The sequence below is a fragment of the Ceratotherium simum genome, chromosome 14 (genome assembly GCF_057802395.1).
Source record: "Ceratotherium simum simum isolate JZ-2026a chromosome 14, ASM5780239v1, whole genome shotgun sequence".
NCBI classification, from domain to species: domain Eukaryota; kingdom Metazoa; phylum Chordata; class Mammalia; order Perissodactyla; family Rhinocerotidae; genus Ceratotherium; species Ceratotherium simum.
In genome coordinates, this window is record NC_141913.1 from 10,655,820 (window position 1) to 10,676,890 (window position 21,071).

Genomic DNA, 21,071 nt, shown 5'->3' on the forward strand with positions numbered 1-21,071 from the left:
AACACTTTTGGCTTTTCACCATTGGATTTGTGGGTTTGTCATATGTGGCCTTTACTATGTTGAGGTATGTTCCCTATATACCAACTTTGTTGAGAGTTTTTATCATAAATGAAAGTTGAATTTTATCAAATGCTTTTTCTGCATCTATTGAGGTGATCGTATGATTTTTATTGTTCATTATGTTAATGTGGTGTATCACATTGATTGATTTGTGGATAGTGAATCATCTGTGTATTCCTGGGACAAAATCTACTCGATCATGGCTTTTAATGTATTATAGAACTTAGTTTGCTAACATTTCGTTGATGATGTTTGCATCTGTTCATCAGGGATATTGACCTGTAATTTTCTTCTTCTCTTGCTCTCTTCCCCTGTGATTTGATGACTTTCTTTACTGTTATGTTCATATTCCTTTCTCTTTATTTTTTGTGTATCAATTATAGGTTTTTGGTTTGTGGTTACCATGAGGTTCATACGTAAGAACCTATGTATATAGCAGTCTATTTTAAGTTGAAAGGCACTTAAGTTTGAATGCATTCTAAAAGCACTACATTTGCTCCCCCTCCACGTTTTATGTTTTGACCTCATATTTTACCTCTTTTTATTTTATGTATACCTTAGCTACTTATTGTAGATATAGAAGATTTTACTACTTTTGTCTTTTAACCTTCATACTAGCTATATAGATGGTTGATCCACTACCTTTACTATATGTTTGCCATTACCAGTGAGATTTTTTCTTTCATAATTTCCTTATTTCTAGTTATGGCCTTTTCTTTTTCATTTAAAGAAGTCTCTTTAACATAACATTTCTTCTAAGGCCAATTTGGATGTGATGAACTTTAGCTTTTGCTTGTCTGGGAAACTCTTTATCTCTCCTTCAATTCTGAGATACTTTATTTATTTATTTATTGTTTTTTGAGGAAGATCAGCCCTGAGCTAACATCCATGCTAATCCTTCTCTTTTTGCTGAGGAAGACTGGCTCTGAGCTAACATCTATTGCCAATCCTCCTCCTTTTTTTTTCCCCAAAGCCCCAGTAGATAGTTGTATGTCATAGTTTCACATCCTTCTAGTTGCTGTATGTGGGATGCAGCCTCAGCATGGCTGGAGAAGCGGTGCGTTGGTGCTCGCCTGGGATCCAAACCCGGGTCGCCAGTAGTGGAGCGTGTGCACTTAACCACTAAGCCACGGGGCCAGCCCCTCTCTCCTTCAATTCTGAATGATAACCTTGTTGGGTAGAGTATTCTTGGTTATGTTTTTTCCTTTCAGCACTTTAAATATATCTTGCCACTCCCTCTGGCCTATAAACTTTCTGCTGAGATATCAGCTGATAGTCTTATGGGATTTCCTTGTACATAACTAGTTGTTTTTCTTTTTTTTTTTTTAAATGCTTTAAAGTTTGTTTTTTACTAGCATAACTAATTAACTGTCTCTCCATTATAAAAGCCATATTAAGCCACTGCTGTATTAGTGTTAAATACTGAAAATATATGAAGATGAATATACATCCTACAGAATTAGGCATTTTTTTAAAATTTTTTGTTTATTGCAGTAACATTGGTTTATAACATTGTATAAATTTCAGGTGTACATCATTATACTTCTATTTCTGCATAGATTACATCATGTTCACCACCCAAATACTAATTACAACCCATCACCACACACATGTGCTGAATTATCCCTTTCGCCCTCCTCCCTCCCCCCTTCCCCTCTGGTAACCACCAATCCAATCTCTGTCTCTATGTGTTTGTTTATTGTTGTTATTATCTACTACTTAATGAGGGAGATCATATGGTATTTGACCTTCTCCCTCTGACTTATTTCACTTTGCATTATACCCTCAATGTCCATCCATGTTGTCACAAATGGCTGGATTTCATCGTTTCTTATGGCTGAGTAGTATTCCATTGTGTATATATACCACATCTTCTTTATTCATTCGTCCCTTGATGGGCACTTAGGTTGCTTCCAAGTCTTGGCTATTGTGAGTAACGCTGCAATGAACACAGGGGTGCATGTATCTTTATGCATTGGTGTTTTCAAGTTCTTTGGATAAATACCCAACTGTGGAATAGCTGGATCATACGGTAGTTCTATCCTTAATTTTTTGAGGAATCTCCATACTGTTTTCCGTAGTGGCTGCACCAGTTTACACTCCCACCAGCAGTGTATGAGAGTTCCCTTCTCTCCACATCCTCTCGAACACATATTGTTTCCTGTCTTGTTAATTATAGCCATTCTGACGGGCGTGAGGTGATATCTCATTGTAGTTTTGATTTGCATTTCCCTGAGAGTTAATGATTTTTAACATCTTTTCATGTGTCTGTTGGCCATCTGTATATCTTCTTTGGAGAAATGTCTGTTCAGGTCATTTGCCTATTTTTTTATTGGGTTGTTAGTTTTTTTGTTGTTGAGATGCATGAGTTCATTATATATTTTGGAGATTAAGCCTTTATCAGATGTATGGTTTGCAAATATCTTCTCCCAATTGTTAGGTTGTCTTTTCGTTTTGTTGATGGTTTCCTTTGCTGTGCAGAAGCTTTTTAGTTTGATGTAGTCCCACTAGTTGTTTTTCTCTTGCTGCGTTTAAGATTCTCTCTTTATCTTAACTTTTGACATTTTAATTATAATGTGTCTTAGTGTGGGTTTCTTTGGGTTCATCTTTTTTGGGACTCGCTGTGATTCCTGGACTTGGATATCTGCTTCCTTCCCCAGGTTAGGGAAGTTTCCAGCCATTATTTCTTCAAATAAATTTTCTGTCCCTTTCTTTCTCTCTTCTCCTTCTGAGACCCCTATAATGAGAATGATATTACACTTAATGTTGTCCCAGAGGTCCCTTAAGCTGTCCTCATTTTTTAAAATTCTTTTTTCTTTTTGCTGTTCTGATTGGGTGATTTTCACTACCCCGTCTTCCAGATCGCTGATCCATACTTCTGCATCATCTAATCTGCTGTTGATTCCCTTTAGTGTGTATTTCATTTCTTATTGTATTCTTCTTCTTATTATTATTGTAGTTATTGTATTCTTCAGCTCTGATTGGTTGTTTTTTACATTTTATATCTCTTTCTTGGAGTTTTCACTGTGTTCATCCATTCTTCTCCTGAGTTGGGTAAGCATCTTTATGACCATTACTGTGAACTCTTTACTTGGTACATTGCTTATCTTTGTTTTGTTTAGTTCTTTTTCTGAGGTTTTGTCTCTTTCTTTCATTTGGAACATATCCATCTCCTCATTTTGTCTAACTCCCTGTGTTTCTTTCTATGTATTATGAAGATCAGCTACGTCTCCCAGTCTTGATGTGGTGGCCTTATATAGATGGTGTCTTGTGGGGTCCCAGCAGTGAAGTCCCCCCTGGACACCAGAGCCAGGTGCTCCAGGTGTGTCCCCTGTGTAGGCTGCGTGTGCTCTCCTGCTGTGCCTGGGCTGCAGTTACTGTGGCACTCTTGTGTATGGGGCTGGCCCCGTGGGGCAAGAGCCGCTTTGGAGGGCCTCCAGGGCTGGCTGGGACCACTCGCTGGGTGGAGCAGGGTGGGAGCCCCTTTGGAGGGGCATCAGGCAGGACATGTTTGCAGGAGAATGCTGGGGCAGGGCAAGTGAAGCTAGCAATGTAGATGGAGAGTGTTAGAAATGGTGCCTGCCAGGGCTGGGCCAGCTAGGTAGAAGGAGAGCAAAAAAATGCCACACACACACCATCCCCCCTGCCCCCAACACACACAGCCCTTGCTGTTCCATCCCTGGAGAAAGTTCCAACAGATCCCTGCCCCTCTAGCACATGCCTTAAAATTAGTCAATGAATCTCCTTCATGTATAACTTAGGCACTTTTCAAACTGCTGCCTCTGTGCTGGGACTCGTAGCAAGTGAGTTTGTGTGTATGCCCTTTAAGAGTGGTGGCTCGGTTTCCTGTAGTCCTCCAGCTCTCTGGGGCATAAGCCCTGCTGGTTTCAAAGCCAGACTGTTATGGGGGCTCGTCTTCCTGGTGCAGGTACCCCGAGCTGGCGAGCCTGATGTGGGGCTCGGGCCCCTCGCTCATCTGGGAGGACCTCCGCGGCTGTGATATCCCTCCCGCTTGTGGGTCGCAGCGCCGGGGGTGTGGGTCCTGACTAGATCACATCTCCACCCCTCCCACCCATCTCAATGGCTTTTTCTTTATATCTTTGGTTGTGGAAAATCTTTTCTGCTAGTCTTCAGGTCGTTCTCAGAGACAGTTGTTCTATATGTAGCTGTAGTTTTTTGTGTTTGTGTGAGGAGGTGAGCTAAGGATCTTCCTACTCTGCCATCTTGATCCAAGCCCCTTCCTGTGTTTCATCTTTCACTGTGTAACAGTCAGTATTTTAGTTGTGCAAAAAAGGAAATTTACACGTTGATCAATAGTTGGCTGCATGTTCGCAATGGATTTGTGAGATGCCGCAGTCCTACATATGACCTACCAGTTAAGAACCATGGATCTAGCTGGTAGTGATGATTTCTGTGAAGAAAACAGTATAAGAATTACGAGTTATATTTGTTAAGATAAAATTATCCAAAACCTGGAAGTAAGATAAAAGGATGAATGTATATCCGTGGAAATGTCTTCCTGTCACGTTGACCAATAAGCCCATCTAAGGACCATCAGAACCTCTAGGGGAACGAAACTTTGACAATGTATGTTGATTATGGCTCAGAGTCTGTGAAGCTGGATGGTAATGAAGATAACTGATAAGCTGCCAATGATTTTTGTCCAGCAGAGGGGTGGATGATTTCTGTCTGGCTGAAGAGATAACTCCAAAAGTTATGGCTCTATTGCTGTGTAGTATAGTTTTGTTTCTAATTTAGCAACTTTCATTTTTTAACAAATAGACTTTATTTTTTCGAACAGCTTTAGATTTACAGAAAAATTGTGAAGATATTACAGAGGATTCCCTTATACCTTGCACTCAGTTTCCTTTATTTTTAACATCTTACATTAGTATGGAACGTGTTATAATTAGTGAACCAATATTGATACATTATTATTAACCAAAGTCCATACTTTACTCAGATTCCCTTAGTTTTGACCTAATGTACTTCTTCTGTCCCAGGATCCCATCCAGGATACCACCTTACATGTAGTTGTCAGATCTCTGTAGGCTCCTCTTGGCTGTGACAGTTTCTCAGTCTGTCTTTGTTTTTGATGACATTGACAGTTTTGAGGAGTACTGGTCAGATATTTTGTAGGATGTCCCTCTATGAGAATGTGTCTGATGTTTTCTGCATGATTAGACTGGTTTTATTGGCTTTTGGCGGAAAGACCACAGAGGTAAACTGCCATTTTCATTACATCTTATCATATGATTTATGACTGTTAATATTGGCCTTGATCACCTGGCTGACAACAGCGTTTGTCAGGTTTCTCCATTGTAAACTTACTCTTTTCTTCCCCCTTTCCACTCTGTCCTCTATGGAAGGGAGTCACCATGTGCAGTCCATTCCTAAGGAGTGGGGAGTTTTGCTTCTCCTCCTTGAGGGGAAAAGATCCACATAAATTATTGGGAATTCTTCTTCATGGGAGATTTGTCACTTCTCCCCCACTTATTAATTTATTCAATCTTTTATTTATATGGACTCATGGATACTGGGTGCTGGGTGTACTTGTTGCTAATGCTGTTGTTTCCCTTAGACCCTCTCAGCTGACAGCATGGAAATTTATATATGTATATTAACCCATGTGTATACACGCGTCTATGAATATTTCTGTATGTAACCATCTGTATCTGTATTAAGCTAAACATGAGTTCTTACTGATGTCTCCAGCTCTAACCACCGGGATCATTCTTCCCCTGGCTTACCTGTAAATTCTCACTTCAAGAGTGAAAAGCCTTACTCCCACCATCCACCATCCGCTTACTTAATTGTTCAGTTCCAGGATAGATGTAGAGCAGTATCAGAATTGTTCCTCCGTGCCCCCCAGGAAACCCCTTTATCCACTAGAGTGCAGTGCTTATGTCCAGCTCCTTTGCCTTTAGTCTTACAGACTCCACTCATTTCCGAAGTTAGTTAGGTTAGCACCTTTTCCCTCTCCTCTTCAGTGAGGTTCTCTCAGACATTTGTAATACAGTCACATTCTCATGTCACAGTCTGCCTTCCTTCCTGGGATCCCTCAACTTCCAAAGTGATTTTTTCAAATTTCGCACACATTAAGGTTCACTCTTTATACTGTAAAGTTCTATGGATTTTGACATTATATAATGTCAAGTATCTACCATTATAGTTTCATACAGTTTTACTGTCCTAAAAATCCTCCGTGCTCCACCTTTTCATCCCTCTCTCCTCTCTCCTGGCAACCACTGATTTTTATACTGTCTCTATAGTTTTGCCTTTTCCAGAATGTCATATAACTAGAATCATACAGTATGTAGCCTTTTGCTTAGCAATATGCATTTAAGTTTCTTTTATATCTTTTCATGGCTTGATAGTTCATTTCTTTTTGTCACTGAATAATATTCTATTGCACAGATGTACAGTTTGTTTATGCATTCACTTATTGAAGGACATCTTGGTTGCTTCCAATTTTTGGCATTATGAATAAAGCTGCTGTAAACATTCATGCCAGCAACCCTTTTTTCACTGTGTATACATACATTCATATCTTGTGTACCTCTTTGAACCAGTTTTTCCATCCTGCTGGTTCCCTGATTAACAACAGGTGCCTACTATATATTTGTATAAGAATTATGTTTTTAACCTTTTGACAATTATACCTTGACATGCTATTTTTATAAAATGCCTCTGGGATGATGTAAATATTCCTTTTGTGACTTGGGGCACAAGCTACATGACCTCAAGATTGGCCAACAACCTCATTTCCATAGGCATGGACTTTCATATCGCCTTGGATTGGGTGAGCCCTTCTAAGGGTAAGCCAAGGGGGACATTTCTGATGAGTGGTGCTATTGTTGGTGGCCTCTTAAGAGAGAGGTTGTTGAAAGTACTGCTTTGCTTTTACAGCTCCTTAAGATGATGCTGTGTGCCTTTAAGACTTTTATCAGATCACATTACAGATGTTATTGTTGTAAGGAGAGTGATAGGAGAGTGGGATGGAAACAGCACTGGGTTTGAGGACCCCTCTGCTGTTCAGCACCAAGACCGTGAACACCTTGAGCCTCAGCTTCCTCATTGTGTAATGTAGGAAACATCACAGCAACACAATCATACTATGACTGATAAAATATCCTAATCCATTGAGATATTTGTCTGAAATAAAAGGAATTATATGTGGAAAATACTTTCTAAGCACTCTAGAAGGATAAGTTATTACTGGCTAGTACTGGGGTTGGCAAACTTTTTCTATAAAGGAACAGATAGTAAACATTTTCAGCTTTGCAGGCTGTGTGGTCTCTGTCGCAGCTACTCAACTCTGCTGTTGCAGTTCAAAAGCAGCCATAGACAGCACATAAACCAAAGGCGCATGGCTGTGTTCCAATAAAACTTTATTTATAAAAACAAACAGTGGGCCATATTTGGCTCATGGGCTGTATTATGCTGACTCCTTGTCTAGAATAAACGTGGAAAGACACAAATCATTTTCTGCTCCCTTCCTCCTGAAATCTCTTCCAAATACAGTGCTGGGGAGAACATTCAATAATTTACTGAGAGTCTTGACTCACAGACTACAAAGTCCCTAGGTGGGTTAAGTTACTTGTCAGCCAGCTCTTTAAAAAACACAACTACTTTCCTGCTTTCTACCCGGGGTCCCATCTTCCCTGTGGGTGGAGCCCACCTTGGTCCTGCAGGAACTGCCACTCTTGTCTATGCATAAAACTGCTCACCCACTCCCATGGGCCGTATTATTATGTGTCTGGCATAGCTAAAATCCTGTTATTTCCTTAGCTTATTTCCTTAGAGAATTGAGAGAGAGATCTGCTGGAAGGGAAAGGACCTGAGATCTTTGCCTGCACCTTATGATCCAGACACTGTGCTAGGTGCTTTTAATGCTTGACCTCATTTAAAACTTGCAATAATTCTGTAAGATAGGTATTAGTATACCTATTTTACATTTGGCAAGTTCAAATTTTATAGTTAGGACATTCAGCTTTCCATATATGTACATTTCCTCTGAAGTCATGACATCCCAATTTCCACAGAGAACAGAAAATTTAATTTTATCAACTCAAGGTAACTCAATCACTTCTGGATTTCAGTGTAGTTAATACAATTTTAAACTCAATTAATGCAAGTTTCCCCACCTCCCCTCCGTTACCTTTTGTCCCTGGGGGTGAGCTAAGTTTCTGCAGCTTGATTTATATACCATCCTGGAGGGAGAGGTGGATGCTGGCCTCTGTCCTTGCTGCAATCTCCTGAGAAGTTCTGTCTTTTCTAGTCCTCATGGTTTCCTATTATGTCTGTGAGGATCATGCACTCCTCCTCCTTCTTGTCCCAAACCCTGGCTCCTTTGGGACTGTGGCTCATGCTCAGTCACTTTCCTGTTCCTCTGTGGGCTCACAGGAACTTTTTGCTTATGGTTCTATGAGGCTGCCCTGAGGTTCACCTGACGAGGAAATTCCCTCAGGCTTTGTTAGGTTGCCCCTCTGGGGCCATGTTGGACATGAGGCTTTTTCATAAGACTCGAATTCTTCTGAGCTAGTCCTTAGGAAGCCAGGCAATGGTCTCTTTGGCTCTGGAGACCTTCTAAGGTTATCTGAAGTTTCTGTCTCCCCTTCTGTCCAAGGTTTTTATCTATGGAGGGGACCATTGTACAGGGCACATCTTAGGGACCTAAACATTGGCTATAGCCCTGCTGATCCTTCTTCCTACAATCACTGAATTCGTCTTTTTTTTTCAAGCAGATAAAAATATTTTTATGTCATCCTACATTTTCCCCTGTTCTTTAGTTTATGGTATAAACTCTGCTGAGGCCTCCAGGATCCTAGTCCCTTAGGATTTCAACATTTTGTCTCTCAAATCCCTGCCTGCTGCAGCAAAAAAGCTTTGTTTTCAAGATATTGCCTCTGCCCTAAGCTCTCAAAAGTCTGACTCAGAACTCACATGTGAGCAATTATTTCTTAGATTTCAGCATATTTGCCTTCCCCCTAAGAACAGTATGTATGGAGAACTGCTTTCATTTTGTTTGCTCATTTTTTTCCTAGAAACAAACGTTATGAAAAGCTTAAGGTCAGATTAAATACAGATCAGTTTAGGATTCTTTTTGTTTCTTTGTCTCAATGACAGAGGAAAGGGAAAGGACACAGGAAGCAGGAGGAGGAGAAACCTTGGATAGCTTCTCTAAAGACCATCCACGGATCCTCACCTATGAGGAATCCGACGCCCTGAGAGGGTGAGTAGCTGGCCCAAGACCACACTGGAGAGAGAGAGTGGAAGACTCAGGGCTTCTTGCTGGGTGGGCGGCTAGGTCTGCCTGACTCCAAAACAAACACTGGCGGGGCGGGAGGAGAGTCTTAAAAGGAAGGAGTTTTCAGTTTCAGCAGTTTCAGATGCTGCAGAAAGGCCCAGAAAGATAGGCATGAAGACAGAGGTTTTTCGGACAAGGGGGTCATGGGTAACCCCTGACAGGGCTGTGCTTTGCTCCACGCTAGACCTCGTCAACTAGCCCAAGATTGCAGACTCAGAAGTCCTGATCCTGAGGCCAGATGCACCACTGAGGCATTGCTGATTATGAAGAGCTTCCCAGGAGTGGTGCGTCCTTAAAACATTTTATTCTGGGTGTCCAGTAGAAGGTTCTAAAGACTAGAATGTCAGCAAGATATGTAGTACTTGACCATTACATAAGATACCTGGGTAGAGGAAGGTGCTAATTTGAAGAAAATAGGAAAAAGAAGGTGTTGAAATGAGTGGATAAATGGGTTTGAGTGAGGGCATGAGGGTGCCCTCAAATTCCCATAGTGAAAAGTAGCCCCAACAGAGAAGAGCCACAGCTGAAAGAGCTACCCACTCTGAAGACATGCTAACAATTGCCATCTGTGAAGGAATTCTTTTTTTTTTTAACTTTTTGCAAACTTTTCTAAATAAGTGGTGTGAGTTTGCAGGCCCTCCCTAGCTGTGTGCAAAGCATGCGAAGTCTTTGTTATCTTACTCTGGGAGGGCTGGCCGCTACCTTCCTCTTGGTGGACAGATTTTCTTCTTCTTTTTTTTTTCCTGGAACTGCCTCCTAAATGCCCGGTTACAGCCAGGTTTCCAAGGCAAAGGGCCCTACAGAGATCTGTCCCCTCAAGGGCCTCACTCCACCTGTGCAGTTTCAATTGGCTTTATGGTCTTGTACTACGTAAGGAGCGAACACAGGGCTGGGGAGAAAAGGACATTAGTCATGCAATTGGAACCCATCTGTTTCTCAAACAGCAGCTTCTCAAGAATGGCATGTGACTGGCGGGGAGAGGCAGCCTGTGGGGGAAGACTAGTCTACTTTTGAGACAAACCTTTGGCTGTTTGCTTCGGTTCTTCTAGACACTAATATTATGAAAAGCTTAAGTTCAGATTAAATAAAGATCAGTTTAGGATTCTGTTCACTTTGTTCTTTTATATTTATTTGTTTTTAAAATTTTATTTTATTTATTTTCAAAATTTTATATTATTGTGGGAAGAACACTTAACATGACATCTACCTTCTTAACATTTTAAAATTGAGATATAATTGACACATAACATTGTATTAGTTTTAGATGTACAACATGATGATTTGATATATGTGTATGTTGTGAAATGATTACCACAATAAATTTAGTTAACATCTCTCATCACCTCTTAACATTTTTTAAGTGCACAGTACGGCATTGTTGACTATTGGCATGATATTGTACGGCAGATCTCTAGAACTTACTCGTCTTGCTTAACTGAAACTTTGTGCCTATTGATTAGTAACTCCTCCTCCCCCTCCTCCTGTGTTTCTTTATTACTGCAATTCGACTCCTTTGTACTGAATGCCTTCTATGTACAAGGCACTGTGGCAGGTGGCAATAGAAACGTGAAATGGGTAAGTGCCAGCTCCTACCGCCTCGTGGGGGCGGGGTAGACAAATATTCAGGTAACCCTAATACCCAGTGGAAGGTCAGTGCCATAAGAGGTATGAGAGTTTTAAAAATTATTTCTGATTGGGATCTTTACAGAGAACGTAGCATCTGAGGCAGAATTTATAAGGAGGCCCCAATTTCATTGGCTGGAGGTGTGGGTAAAGAGTGTTCCACCTGGGGAAGCTGGCTAAGGATTTAGAAATTCTGGACTTCTTGCCCTGCTATGGACCTCAGGCCACTTGATAATAGAAGCAGATCCCCGTTTGTTCCTCTGCTTTTTTCCGCAGGACTGCATGAGACTTCAGTTATTGTATAAAGTTCCCAGCCACCTTGAATGTGGAAATAAACCAAAAATACTTTCCTGGGAAAATGGAGAAGAGTTGGCTTTGGGGAAAAGGATAAGAAATAGATCCTAGGAAGGCAAAGAAGAGGGTGCACAACAAACTTTGTTCATGAGGAAAGAAGTAACACGTCAACGTAGGTGCCTAAGGACCTCTTAATGCCTCAATAGACCATGAAGAAGGGACAACCAGAGTTAGAAAAAAGAGAGGATATGCACTGCGGATGTGTGTCAGGAGAGAACTGGTTGGAGGGATCAAAGCAGACCTGTGTCTGCAGCTCTTTGGGGCTTGGCTTAGCAACTGTCTCATCAATCAGTGGGCTTGTACGGGAAGGGCCATTCGGCACAAACATTGAATTCTGAGGAGCTCACGCCTGGACATTTGGGCTCTTTCTGCAAGTGCAGGTGGCCCTGTCCCTGGCATTTCCCAGGTGGAGGCTTAAAGGCCTGGTCAGTCTGGCAGGTGGGAAGCAAGGGTGGGGCAGGATGGTAGACAAGAAACAACAACTGGGAGTGCCTAGGCCGGATCTGGGCTCTAAAGGCCTTACCTTTATTTTCTAACTTAATCTCTACAAAAACTCAGGTGGTCACTGATGACCTTGGAGAGAGCTTTTTCCAGAGGACGCTGGGAGTGGGAGCCAGGTCTGCAAAGAGTAAAGGACTGAGAAGGTGGAGAGAATTTGGAGGCTGTAGTTCTAGGCCATTCTAAGAAGCATGTCAGTGACAGGAAGTGGGGGGAAAAGCGTAGCAGTTTAAGGGAGAGGAAGAAAGTTCTTTTTTATAAAAATTTTTCCTTTTATTAAAAAAATTTTTTTTGATATGAAATAAACTCAGGGGAGTGGAAAAAACAAGTAGCAGAGGAGAGGCTGAAGATATAAGAGAAGCGTTCCTTCAAGTGGCATATTCTTGGAGGAGGCAATGTGATGGTACCTCCCAGTGGTGCAAGAGTTGGTTCTGGGGACAGGTGTAGATGGGATCAGGGGGCACAGGGGATGGGAGGGCTGTTGCCCAGGTGAGAGGGACTTCTTTATTGACAAAGAAGGAATGAATAGGTGAAGACATAGAGATATTAAAATAGGCAGGGGGAAGTTTGAAGAGTGCACTTTGATTGACCTCAACATTTTTAATAAAGTGGGAGGAACAGTGATTTACGAAGAGTGAAGGAAGCATGAGGAGTGTTCTGGGCTGAATTGTTTCCTTCTCCTCCACCCCCTCCCAAATTCCCATGTTGAAGTCCTAACCCCCAGTACCTCAGAACGTGACTATATTTGGAGATAGGGTCTTTAAAGAGGTCATTAAGTTAAACTGAGGTTATTAAGGTGGGCCCAGATTCAATATACCTGGTGTCCTTATAAGAGGAGGAGATTAGGACACAGATACACACAGAGGGAAGATAATGTGAGGTCACAGCAAGAAGATGGCTATCTGCAAGGCAAAAAGAGAGGCCTTAGGAGAAACCAAACCTGCTGACACCTCGATCTCAGACGTGTAGCCTCCAGAACCTTGAGAAAATTAATTCCTGTTGTTTAAGCTATCCAGTCTGTGGTACTTTGTTATGGCACCCCTAGCAGATTAATATAGGGAGGAACTGAAGGCTTGAGAAATTTCTAACAGCCAATGCAGGCAATGTCATAGGGAGTGAAAATGAGGGTGGAGTGACTACCCAGTGGCAATTTGTGGGCAGAAGAGTTGAGATACCGGATATGTGTTGGACCCACTCAACTTCATGTATGAGTCAATTTGGAAAAATTTTTCGTCTTAAAAACAAAAGTTTTATTATAAGCAGGAACAAAAAATACTGTCTTAAATAAAAGGCAGGTGAGAGTCCCCTTCTCTAGCCAGCTTCCTCCCCACCTCCCAGTGCCACTGCAGCATGACCCAGGGCCCTGAAGCTAGGGCGAAGCTGTTTCTCCCAGAGAGGACCCTCTGTGGCTGCCACTTCTCAGGTGCCTGTGACCCACTAGCCTCTGGAGCAAGGAAGGGCAAGATGCGGGGACTTCCTGTGTCACTCTCCGAGTGTTTTAGCCCACTTGAAGGGCTAAGGGGGGGGATGTGTGTGGGGCTGTGTATTTATAAACACACTGGTAGGTATCAAGGTTTCATTCATCCTCCATTTGGAAAGATGTGACGTGAAGATGTCTGATTTAAGAAGTTGCGTGGTGATCTACACATATATAGGATAAGCGATTAATCCAAAAGCTCTGAGAAGTATTACATTATGTCCCCAAACCCCTAGGCAAAGGCAAAAAAAGAGGGGAGACTTAACATCTCCTCCCTCTCCCAGCTCCCAGCCACAGTCCTTCCTTCTAGTCTGCTCTATTTCCATCAGCTTCATATTCAACCCTTCCTTGGTGAAGACAGATCCTCAAAGGAAGCCACCACATGATAATACATTATATGAAAAATCTCCCTTTGTTTCTACTGGTGAGATTTTGGAGGCCTGTATGGCTCAGGGAGAGGAGTAATGGGAGGGGAAAGAATAAGAGGCTAGTGGCTTCTCTCTCACTTCTCTGCCCCAGAGGACTGCTTTGGGGCCTCGTCTCTCCCCTGCCAGGGCTTCTGAGATACGTGTGAGATGCTAGCTGGACCCCCCCCAGGGCTGACTTGAAGTGTAGAGTTGGGTCATGGAGCAACCATACCAGCCTGGGCTTTTCTTGAGAGTTCAGAGTTTGTGTAATGTCAATTTTGCCAATAAAAAGGAAATTAAATTTACCAAATATGATTTCGGGGTGGATCTTTTTAAAAAAAATACACATACACAAATTTTAGCAAAACACTTTGTCAGATTTCCTATGCTGATATTTTGTTCATTAAACATGGTCCACTTATAGGTGGAGCACAGGGGATTTTTAGGGCAGTGAACAATTCTGTATGATCCAGTAATGATGGGCACATCATTAAATATTGGTCAAAATCCATAGAATGTACAATACAGAGAGTGAACCCTAATGTAAACTATGGGCTTTGGTTAATAATAACGTATCCATATTGGTTCATCAACTGTAACAAAGGTATCACAAAATACAAGATGTAAATAACAGAGGAAACCAAGTGTGTGGGGGGAGGGGAAGGAGGAAGGGATATGGGAGCTCGCTGTACTTTCTGATCAATTTTTCCATAAATCTAAAACTGCTTTTAGAAAGTAACATCTATAAAGATAAGGAAAAAACTCATGGTCCCTTTATAAACATCATCCCTCTTTTTACTTCCTATCCCCAAATTCCTCCCCACAATGACTAAGCATCCACCTTTGGAGACATGCTTCTTTGGGTGAAGTATCACCTTCCCAGCCTTGTTACTGAGGTTTGCCTTCTCCCTCCTTACCCCTTCCTAGGTATCTTGTATTAATGGCTTTGGGGTTTTATTGAGATTTGGTTACTCCGGTGCAGACCCCTGTAGGGAGAGGCTGGAATCTTGCCTAAATGCTGAGGTCTGTCTGTGTTAATAACCTGAGTCAGGTGTCTCTCAGGGTGGACCCCTGGACCTGTGTAGGCAGGAGAGGGGCACTTCAAGGGGCTGGGTGCCCAAGAGGTGCATTTAGAAGGAGGATTTTAAAGGTGACATCTGGTGGCAACCTGGAGCCAGGAAGGGAGGAGTCTAGGTGAGACCTCTTTTCCCTGAAACCCTCGTCCCTGCCCCCCACCCCTCAAACGGCAAGCGCTGGATTGCTTTCTGTGGCTGTTCACCTTCTGTTGTGCCCTAGCCTTTGTGTGAAGCCTTCTTCAGAGCTTCTAACCTAGAGGATGAAAGGAGGGGATTTGGTTCATTCTTGGACGTGAGTGTTGAAGGAGCAGCACTCCCCTCCCTGCTGTAATGACAGCAGGGATCAGGGAGGGCCCCAGGAGAATGCGAAGTTGAGGGACATAACAGGCTGTGTGGTCCAGGACATTATCCTTCAAGTGCTAATCTTGGGATTGGTTTATTTTCTTATGAGAAGCAGTATTTTCTTACATAATCCCTAACACTAAGTAGGAGATTATTTCTCAGAAATAGCAAGGGGCTGGACCAGAAAGGATGAGACTCCAGAGTTCATTCAAATGTTCAGACAGAAGATCAGCCTTGCTTGCTTTCCACTGGTGCCAAATGCTGTCCCACGAGAGTTCAGGTTGCCAGGACCAGCCTGTCCCTGGCAGATCTGCTCTTAGGGAGGTTCATTTCCAACCTGTGTTTGGATAACATGCTGGGTTCCTGGCTTTCCCTGCTTTGGTCCCATTAGGTACCCACTGTTCCAGGGTGCATGTCAGCGAGCTGAATTACAGAGGGAGGGAAATTGTCCCCACAGGAGGAGGAAAGCAGCAATCTCAAATGCCAGGGCCAATTGACCAAGGTGCCAATTCTTACTGCAGACTGTGGAAAATGCGATGCATGTGATTTTGTTGCCTGCGATGGAAAATGAAAACAGGAAAAGGTAATTTCTTGGTCTCTGTAATTTCCAAACATTATACTGCAGAGCTGAAAAGTGAGCACAAATGATCTTGAGCAGATGATTTTTTCATTCCCTCAGAAGAGTGTGTGCAGTGGTGCTAGCTCCTCCTGATCTGTCAGAACCTAAAACTCAGGTGTGGGGGCAGGTGCAGGACTTCAGTGGACTTTAAGGGCAGTGCTTTTTCCAATGAAAGAAATCTTTAAGATGGATTCTGGTTAAAAAAAGTAACAGCAGGGGGCCAGCCTGGTGGCACAGTGGTTAAGTTCGCGTGCTCTGCTTTGGTGGCCCCAGGGTTCACAGGTTCAGATCCCAGGCGTGCACCAACGCACCACTTGTCAAGCCATGCTGTGACGGCATCCCATATAAAGTAGAGGAAGATGGGCATGGATGTTAGCCAAGGGCCAGTCTTCCTCAGCATAAAGAGGAGGATTGGCAATAGATGTTAGCTCAGGGCTAATCTCCTCCCCCCACCCCACACACACTAACAGCTTTCTCCTAGCTGATCCTCAAGCTCCTTCTCTCTCTCTTTCATTCTATGTATCTATGTATATATCTCCTCTCTATGTATCTATCTATCCATCCATCCATCCATCCATCATCTAATTTTTCTAGGCTTTTTTTTCCTTTTTGAGAAATATCAGGGTCTATATGAAGATGGTGGTCATTATTCATTGTGCCTCTTGATTCAGGACTCCTGGTACACTTCACCTAGTGACGTTGTAGGTATAGGGTCGAAATAGGTGAAGTTCTGGTATAAAATGGTTGTCATCTTTGCAGAGCGTCAATTAAGTGGCATCTTATAGAACCTGAAATCCAGACTATTTTATAAAATGGGCCCCAAACTATACCTTTGGCGAAAAAACAGCTTCTTTTCATGAGCTATTATCTAAATGAAGGCATAGCAAATAGTTATTTAGAAACAAGTTATCACCATCAAAAACAAGGCAGTGTGAGTGCTATAGCACATATGACCATTGCATATGCTGATTAAGCAAGAGAACAGTGATTATTTTATTCATTTTACTATATATGAACATTATGGTAGAAGGTTGGAGCTAGGAAAACTCTTTTGGGGGCAAAATTATAGATTTTTAAGTGCATGTTTGCAAGTCCACAGACGACTCTTGCTTTTTGTATGTTTGAGCCGGATTTCCCCCAGCATCAGGCTTCTGTGGTGTTCCTCTGGTGCCACTTTCCTCAGGTCTCAGTAAGTGGGATCTGGAGCTGCCCAGTGTGACTGAGTCCAGCCAGCCTCTCCCACATCCCTTCTGACCTTCAGCTCCCCTTTAGTTGGCCTTTTAGAGTTTGAAGTTCCAGGAGAGATGATTCCAGTGGGATTTGTGTAGGAGCAAAAAGACACGTTCCCACAGATCATGAGGAAGGGGGCAGAACCTGTGAAGAAACTGCTTATGATGGGGGCCAGAGCCTGGCCATCCATGCATGCATCTGTGCACACATCCATCCATCCTTCCATCTAGTCATCATTCATCTGCCCCTACAACAAAGAGAGAACACAGACTCCTTGATTTTGGAGATATTTAAATTCATTTTATTAATTTTGGGTAGATAAGATTTATATGCATAAAAAGTTAGTTAAAGACTAGTGTGCTGCATCAAAGTTTTCGAATCTTTAAAACAGTGAACCTCAAATGAAATCTCATATATGAGATAAATATGTAGCTGTCTGGGTAGTGATCTGGAGCTCCACTTGCTCTGTAGATAGCCTCCTCCCAACCACTGTGGCACCTTTCCAGGATCCCTGGGATCCCCAGAGCACAGTTTACAGACTGCTGTGCTTTGGCATGAAACAGAGTGTTGATGATGTGGTGTGGATGGTGGATCTTGGGGGAATTAAGGGAAGGGAGAGCTCACTGGGGCCTGGAGACTTACTTTGGAGGAAGTGTCTTGAAAGAGGAGGGGTGCCTTGAAAGGGGAGTCATGTTTGGACCCATGAAAAGGAGAGGGGGACATACTATGTGACAGAGTAGAGGCCAGGGATAGGATGAGCAAACGTCCTGGAGCTGGAGGTGGGGTACAGGTAGGGGGCAGTATCAGTCAGGGTCCAGCAGGAGAAAGATGGTACACTCAAGCTGGGTAATTGAGGACAGTGTAATAAAGGGGCAGTTGACAAAGCTGTGGACATGGTTTAGGGAAAACAAAAAAGGATAGTGCAGAATCTGGGGGCTAGTGGCAGCTATGAGCCATCACTAGGGGCAAGAGGAAGTTGCCGTTCCTGGACCCAGAGAGAGAGCTGGATCACCTGACAGGAGCTGTGACCTTTGGGAGAGGGACACAGCCTATCCCTGGTGACCTTCAAGGAGGAAGCCAGGGAAATAAATACCCCACTCACTCTCTGTCTCCTGCCAGTGCCTCTCACTGTCCAAACCATCTGGAAGCCAGAAACCAAGGGAGCCTCCCAAAGCCCAGAGAATGGTGGAGAAGGGATCTGGAGCGACAAATAGAAAATAACCACATAGAGAGCTACTGGGTTAGAGCCCAAAGACTCAAAGCAGTTAGCTCTTGCTCCAGTAATGCTGTGTAATAACCCCCAAATCTCAGTGGAATATATATCGTATTAAGCATTTATTCTCACAGGCGTGTGGGTTGGCTGGGTGGCTCTGCTGCAGGCTCTGAAAGTTGGGCTGGCTCTACTTCTTGCTGCAGGTCTGTCTTGGCTGGGGCAGCTTTGTTCCATATGAGTTCATTCGAGAGCCAGGCTTCAGGGGCAGTAGCTGCCCAGGGGAAGACCTCATCAAGGTGATGGCAGACGTGCAAGAGGGCAAACCCAGTTACCCTAGCACTTCCCAAGCCATTGGTCATGTCACATACACCAGTATGGGCCAAAGCAAGTCACATGGCAGAGCCCAAGCCAAGGGGCAGGAAGGTCCTCTACTCCCAGAGAGATGGAGCCAAGTTATGTGGCAAAGGGGTGGAGACAGGGAGGTGTGAGGAATTGGAGCCAGTAATTCAGTCCACCAAAGTCTCCATAGGAGGGCAAGGTGGAAAATATGTTGTACAGGAGGAGAATTAGTGTGGGCAGCTGTGGATGGTGCAACTACTTATTCATGCTCCCTCCCACCCATATCCATTCTCCCTTCCTTTTATGGTAATAGGATTTTTAGTATGGCATGTGACTGTTACTTTGCAGCTAAAGACTGTATTTCCCAGCCTCCCTTACAATTAAGTGAGGCTATTTGACTAAGGTTTGGGTAAAGAGATGTAAGTGGAAATGATGTATGTAATTTCAGCCTTTAAAGGGATTAATTTCTTTCCTCACCTCTCCCTCCTGCTTCCTGCAATGTGGGTGTGTGCTGAGCCCTCTGGGACCATGCGAATGAGGGTGATAGCTTCTGCATGACAGAGCAAGAAGAAAATAGGAAGGTGGCTCCCCCGGCTGCTTATGCTTATATAGTTAGGTGCGAGGGAAAGAAGCCTCCATTTTCTTAGGCTGCCATTATTTTGGGTCTTTATTTCAGCAGCCAAATTTGTAATTATTACAAATTGAGAAGAACCTCTACTCTGATACCTAATGGAAGGGATAACACAGAAAGAGGTACAAATGAATTTTTTTCAGTATTTACTGGTCTGAGAAGAGATATCACAATTTTAGTTTTTCTCCATGTCACCCCTGTCCAGTATTTTGAAAGGCTGCATCATCAGTGAGCTAAATGTCAATGCAAACTCGCCCCAGTGATATCAGGACAAGCAATGCCAGTTCTGAACCACTTCTGGACTAATGCTGTTCTGCATTTGCGCAGAGGGCCTGGCAGGAAAAGGAGAGAGATTAGGGGAGACAGCTGTCTGCCGTTTGCTTGCATATGTCTCACAGCTAGGAAGTAGGGAGCTGGATTCAAACCTGAGCCTGTTTAGCTCCAAAGCCCATCTTTCATTCAATGCTAATTATATCAGAGAACTCTGAGAGGTCTCGCTACTCTAGAATCTAGGGTGGTTTCTCCAAACTGGATCTCTTTGGACATCCATGGCATTGGGCCCAAGTCGACTTTTGCCTCTTTGCTCATTGATAATGAAGGGATCAGTCTAGTACTTTCATCTAAAGTGCAAGAATTGGGATTCCTACATTATCTCCCTGGTTCTGTTAGAAAGAGAGAGGTAATCTTGGTGGCTTGACTGATTTCTTGTGGCAAAGAACAAAATACAATGCAAAAAGCCCAGGCACTCGGGAATGTCACTGTTGGAGTGTAGAAGACAGCAGGGCAGGGTGGAACCTAGGTGGCCATGGGTTCAAATCCCAGTTCTTGGGAAACTTTAACCTGCATCATCTTCAGTTTCCTTGCATAGGGGTTGGAGATAGTAGGTGCTGTTATAGCTACTATAGAGCCAGCACTTTGTGCTTGTTTATGTCAGGCCTGGCCTAGCTCCTTTGCTCCACAGCACAGGAATTAACAATCTTATAATTTCCTGCAGCTTCCAGGCATGATTTAGTGGGTCACAGCAGTGAGTGATGATTAAAGAATACAGCAAACTCTGCACCAAAGGTTGGAAAACTGGCCAAAGGACAATTCTCCATCCCTGGCCAAGAGGACTAAGTCGAGACCCTTTGGTTAAGCCCATTTAATGACCTGTCTGAATGACTTGTTGGCAGAAGTCTCTCATTGGTGGTTGACTCCCGCCCAAGTTGCACAGGCGATCCTTGCTTTGCAAACTCAGGGCTAGAAGTCCTTGGAGGAAGCCTGGAGGCTGGGACACAATCCTGGCTGTGGCAGGCAGGATTGGACTGAGATAGTTCATTCATAGACACATTCATTGAAAAATCTGAAAATCAGGGGCTTTGCCTCTGAAGAATTAAAGTTAGTTTTCTTAAGCCTGCTTTTCTCTGGACTTTTGCCCATCTGGTGTAACATGGGCATGCTGTGTACTTACTTAAACAAGGATATCTAGGAGGAGAGGAAAAAGGATGAACAGATCCTTGAGTAATGTTGGATGGTAAAGAACACCAGCTGTCAATTTTTTCAGTAATTGGTTTTTAGTGCTTTTTTTCAATCTGGTGAGAAGGTGATGCAGTCAAAAAGAAGTATCCTTTGCCTTTGAGAACTGCTGGAAAATTTGCTCAAGTTATTACATCACAGTCCATTATAATGCAGATGATAGTACTAAAAGAGAGGAAAAAGGATAGACATTAGTTTTTATTAAAAGAATAATGTTAATGTACAATTCAAAAAGGAACATGTATTTTTATAGGAAAGATTCCAAAATATATCATTCAATAATATTTATTTTTTCAAAGAAATGCCCAAAAGTCCTTATTCACATTAAGTAAAAGGTAAGTTTCATTTTGAAGGAGACTGTTTTGGGGAAGCCTAGT

The 21,071-nt window shown here is 43.0% G+C and overlaps 2 protein-coding genes across 3 annotated transcripts in view; one reads left to right on the top strand and one right to left on the bottom strand.

Moving 5' to 3' along the window:
• The window catches only part of LOC147915259 (uncharacterized), a 108,725-nt gene that overhangs the window by 29,952 nt on the left and 57,702 nt on the right, over nucleotides 1-21,071 (top strand). The gene's annotated exons all lie outside the window — the stretch shown is intronic.
• Nucleotides 18,847-21,071, bottom strand: part of COLEC12 (collectin subfamily member 12) — a 179,009-nt gene continuing 176,784 nt past the window's right edge. The window contains exon 10 of the mRNA XM_004421032.3: nucleotides 18,847-20,859. Within this exon, the coding sequence (XP_004421089.1) occupies nucleotides 20,840-20,859 (20 nt within the window). The 3' untranslated portion in view covers nucleotides 18,847-20,839. The remainder of the gene's footprint in view (nucleotides 20,860-21,071) is intronic.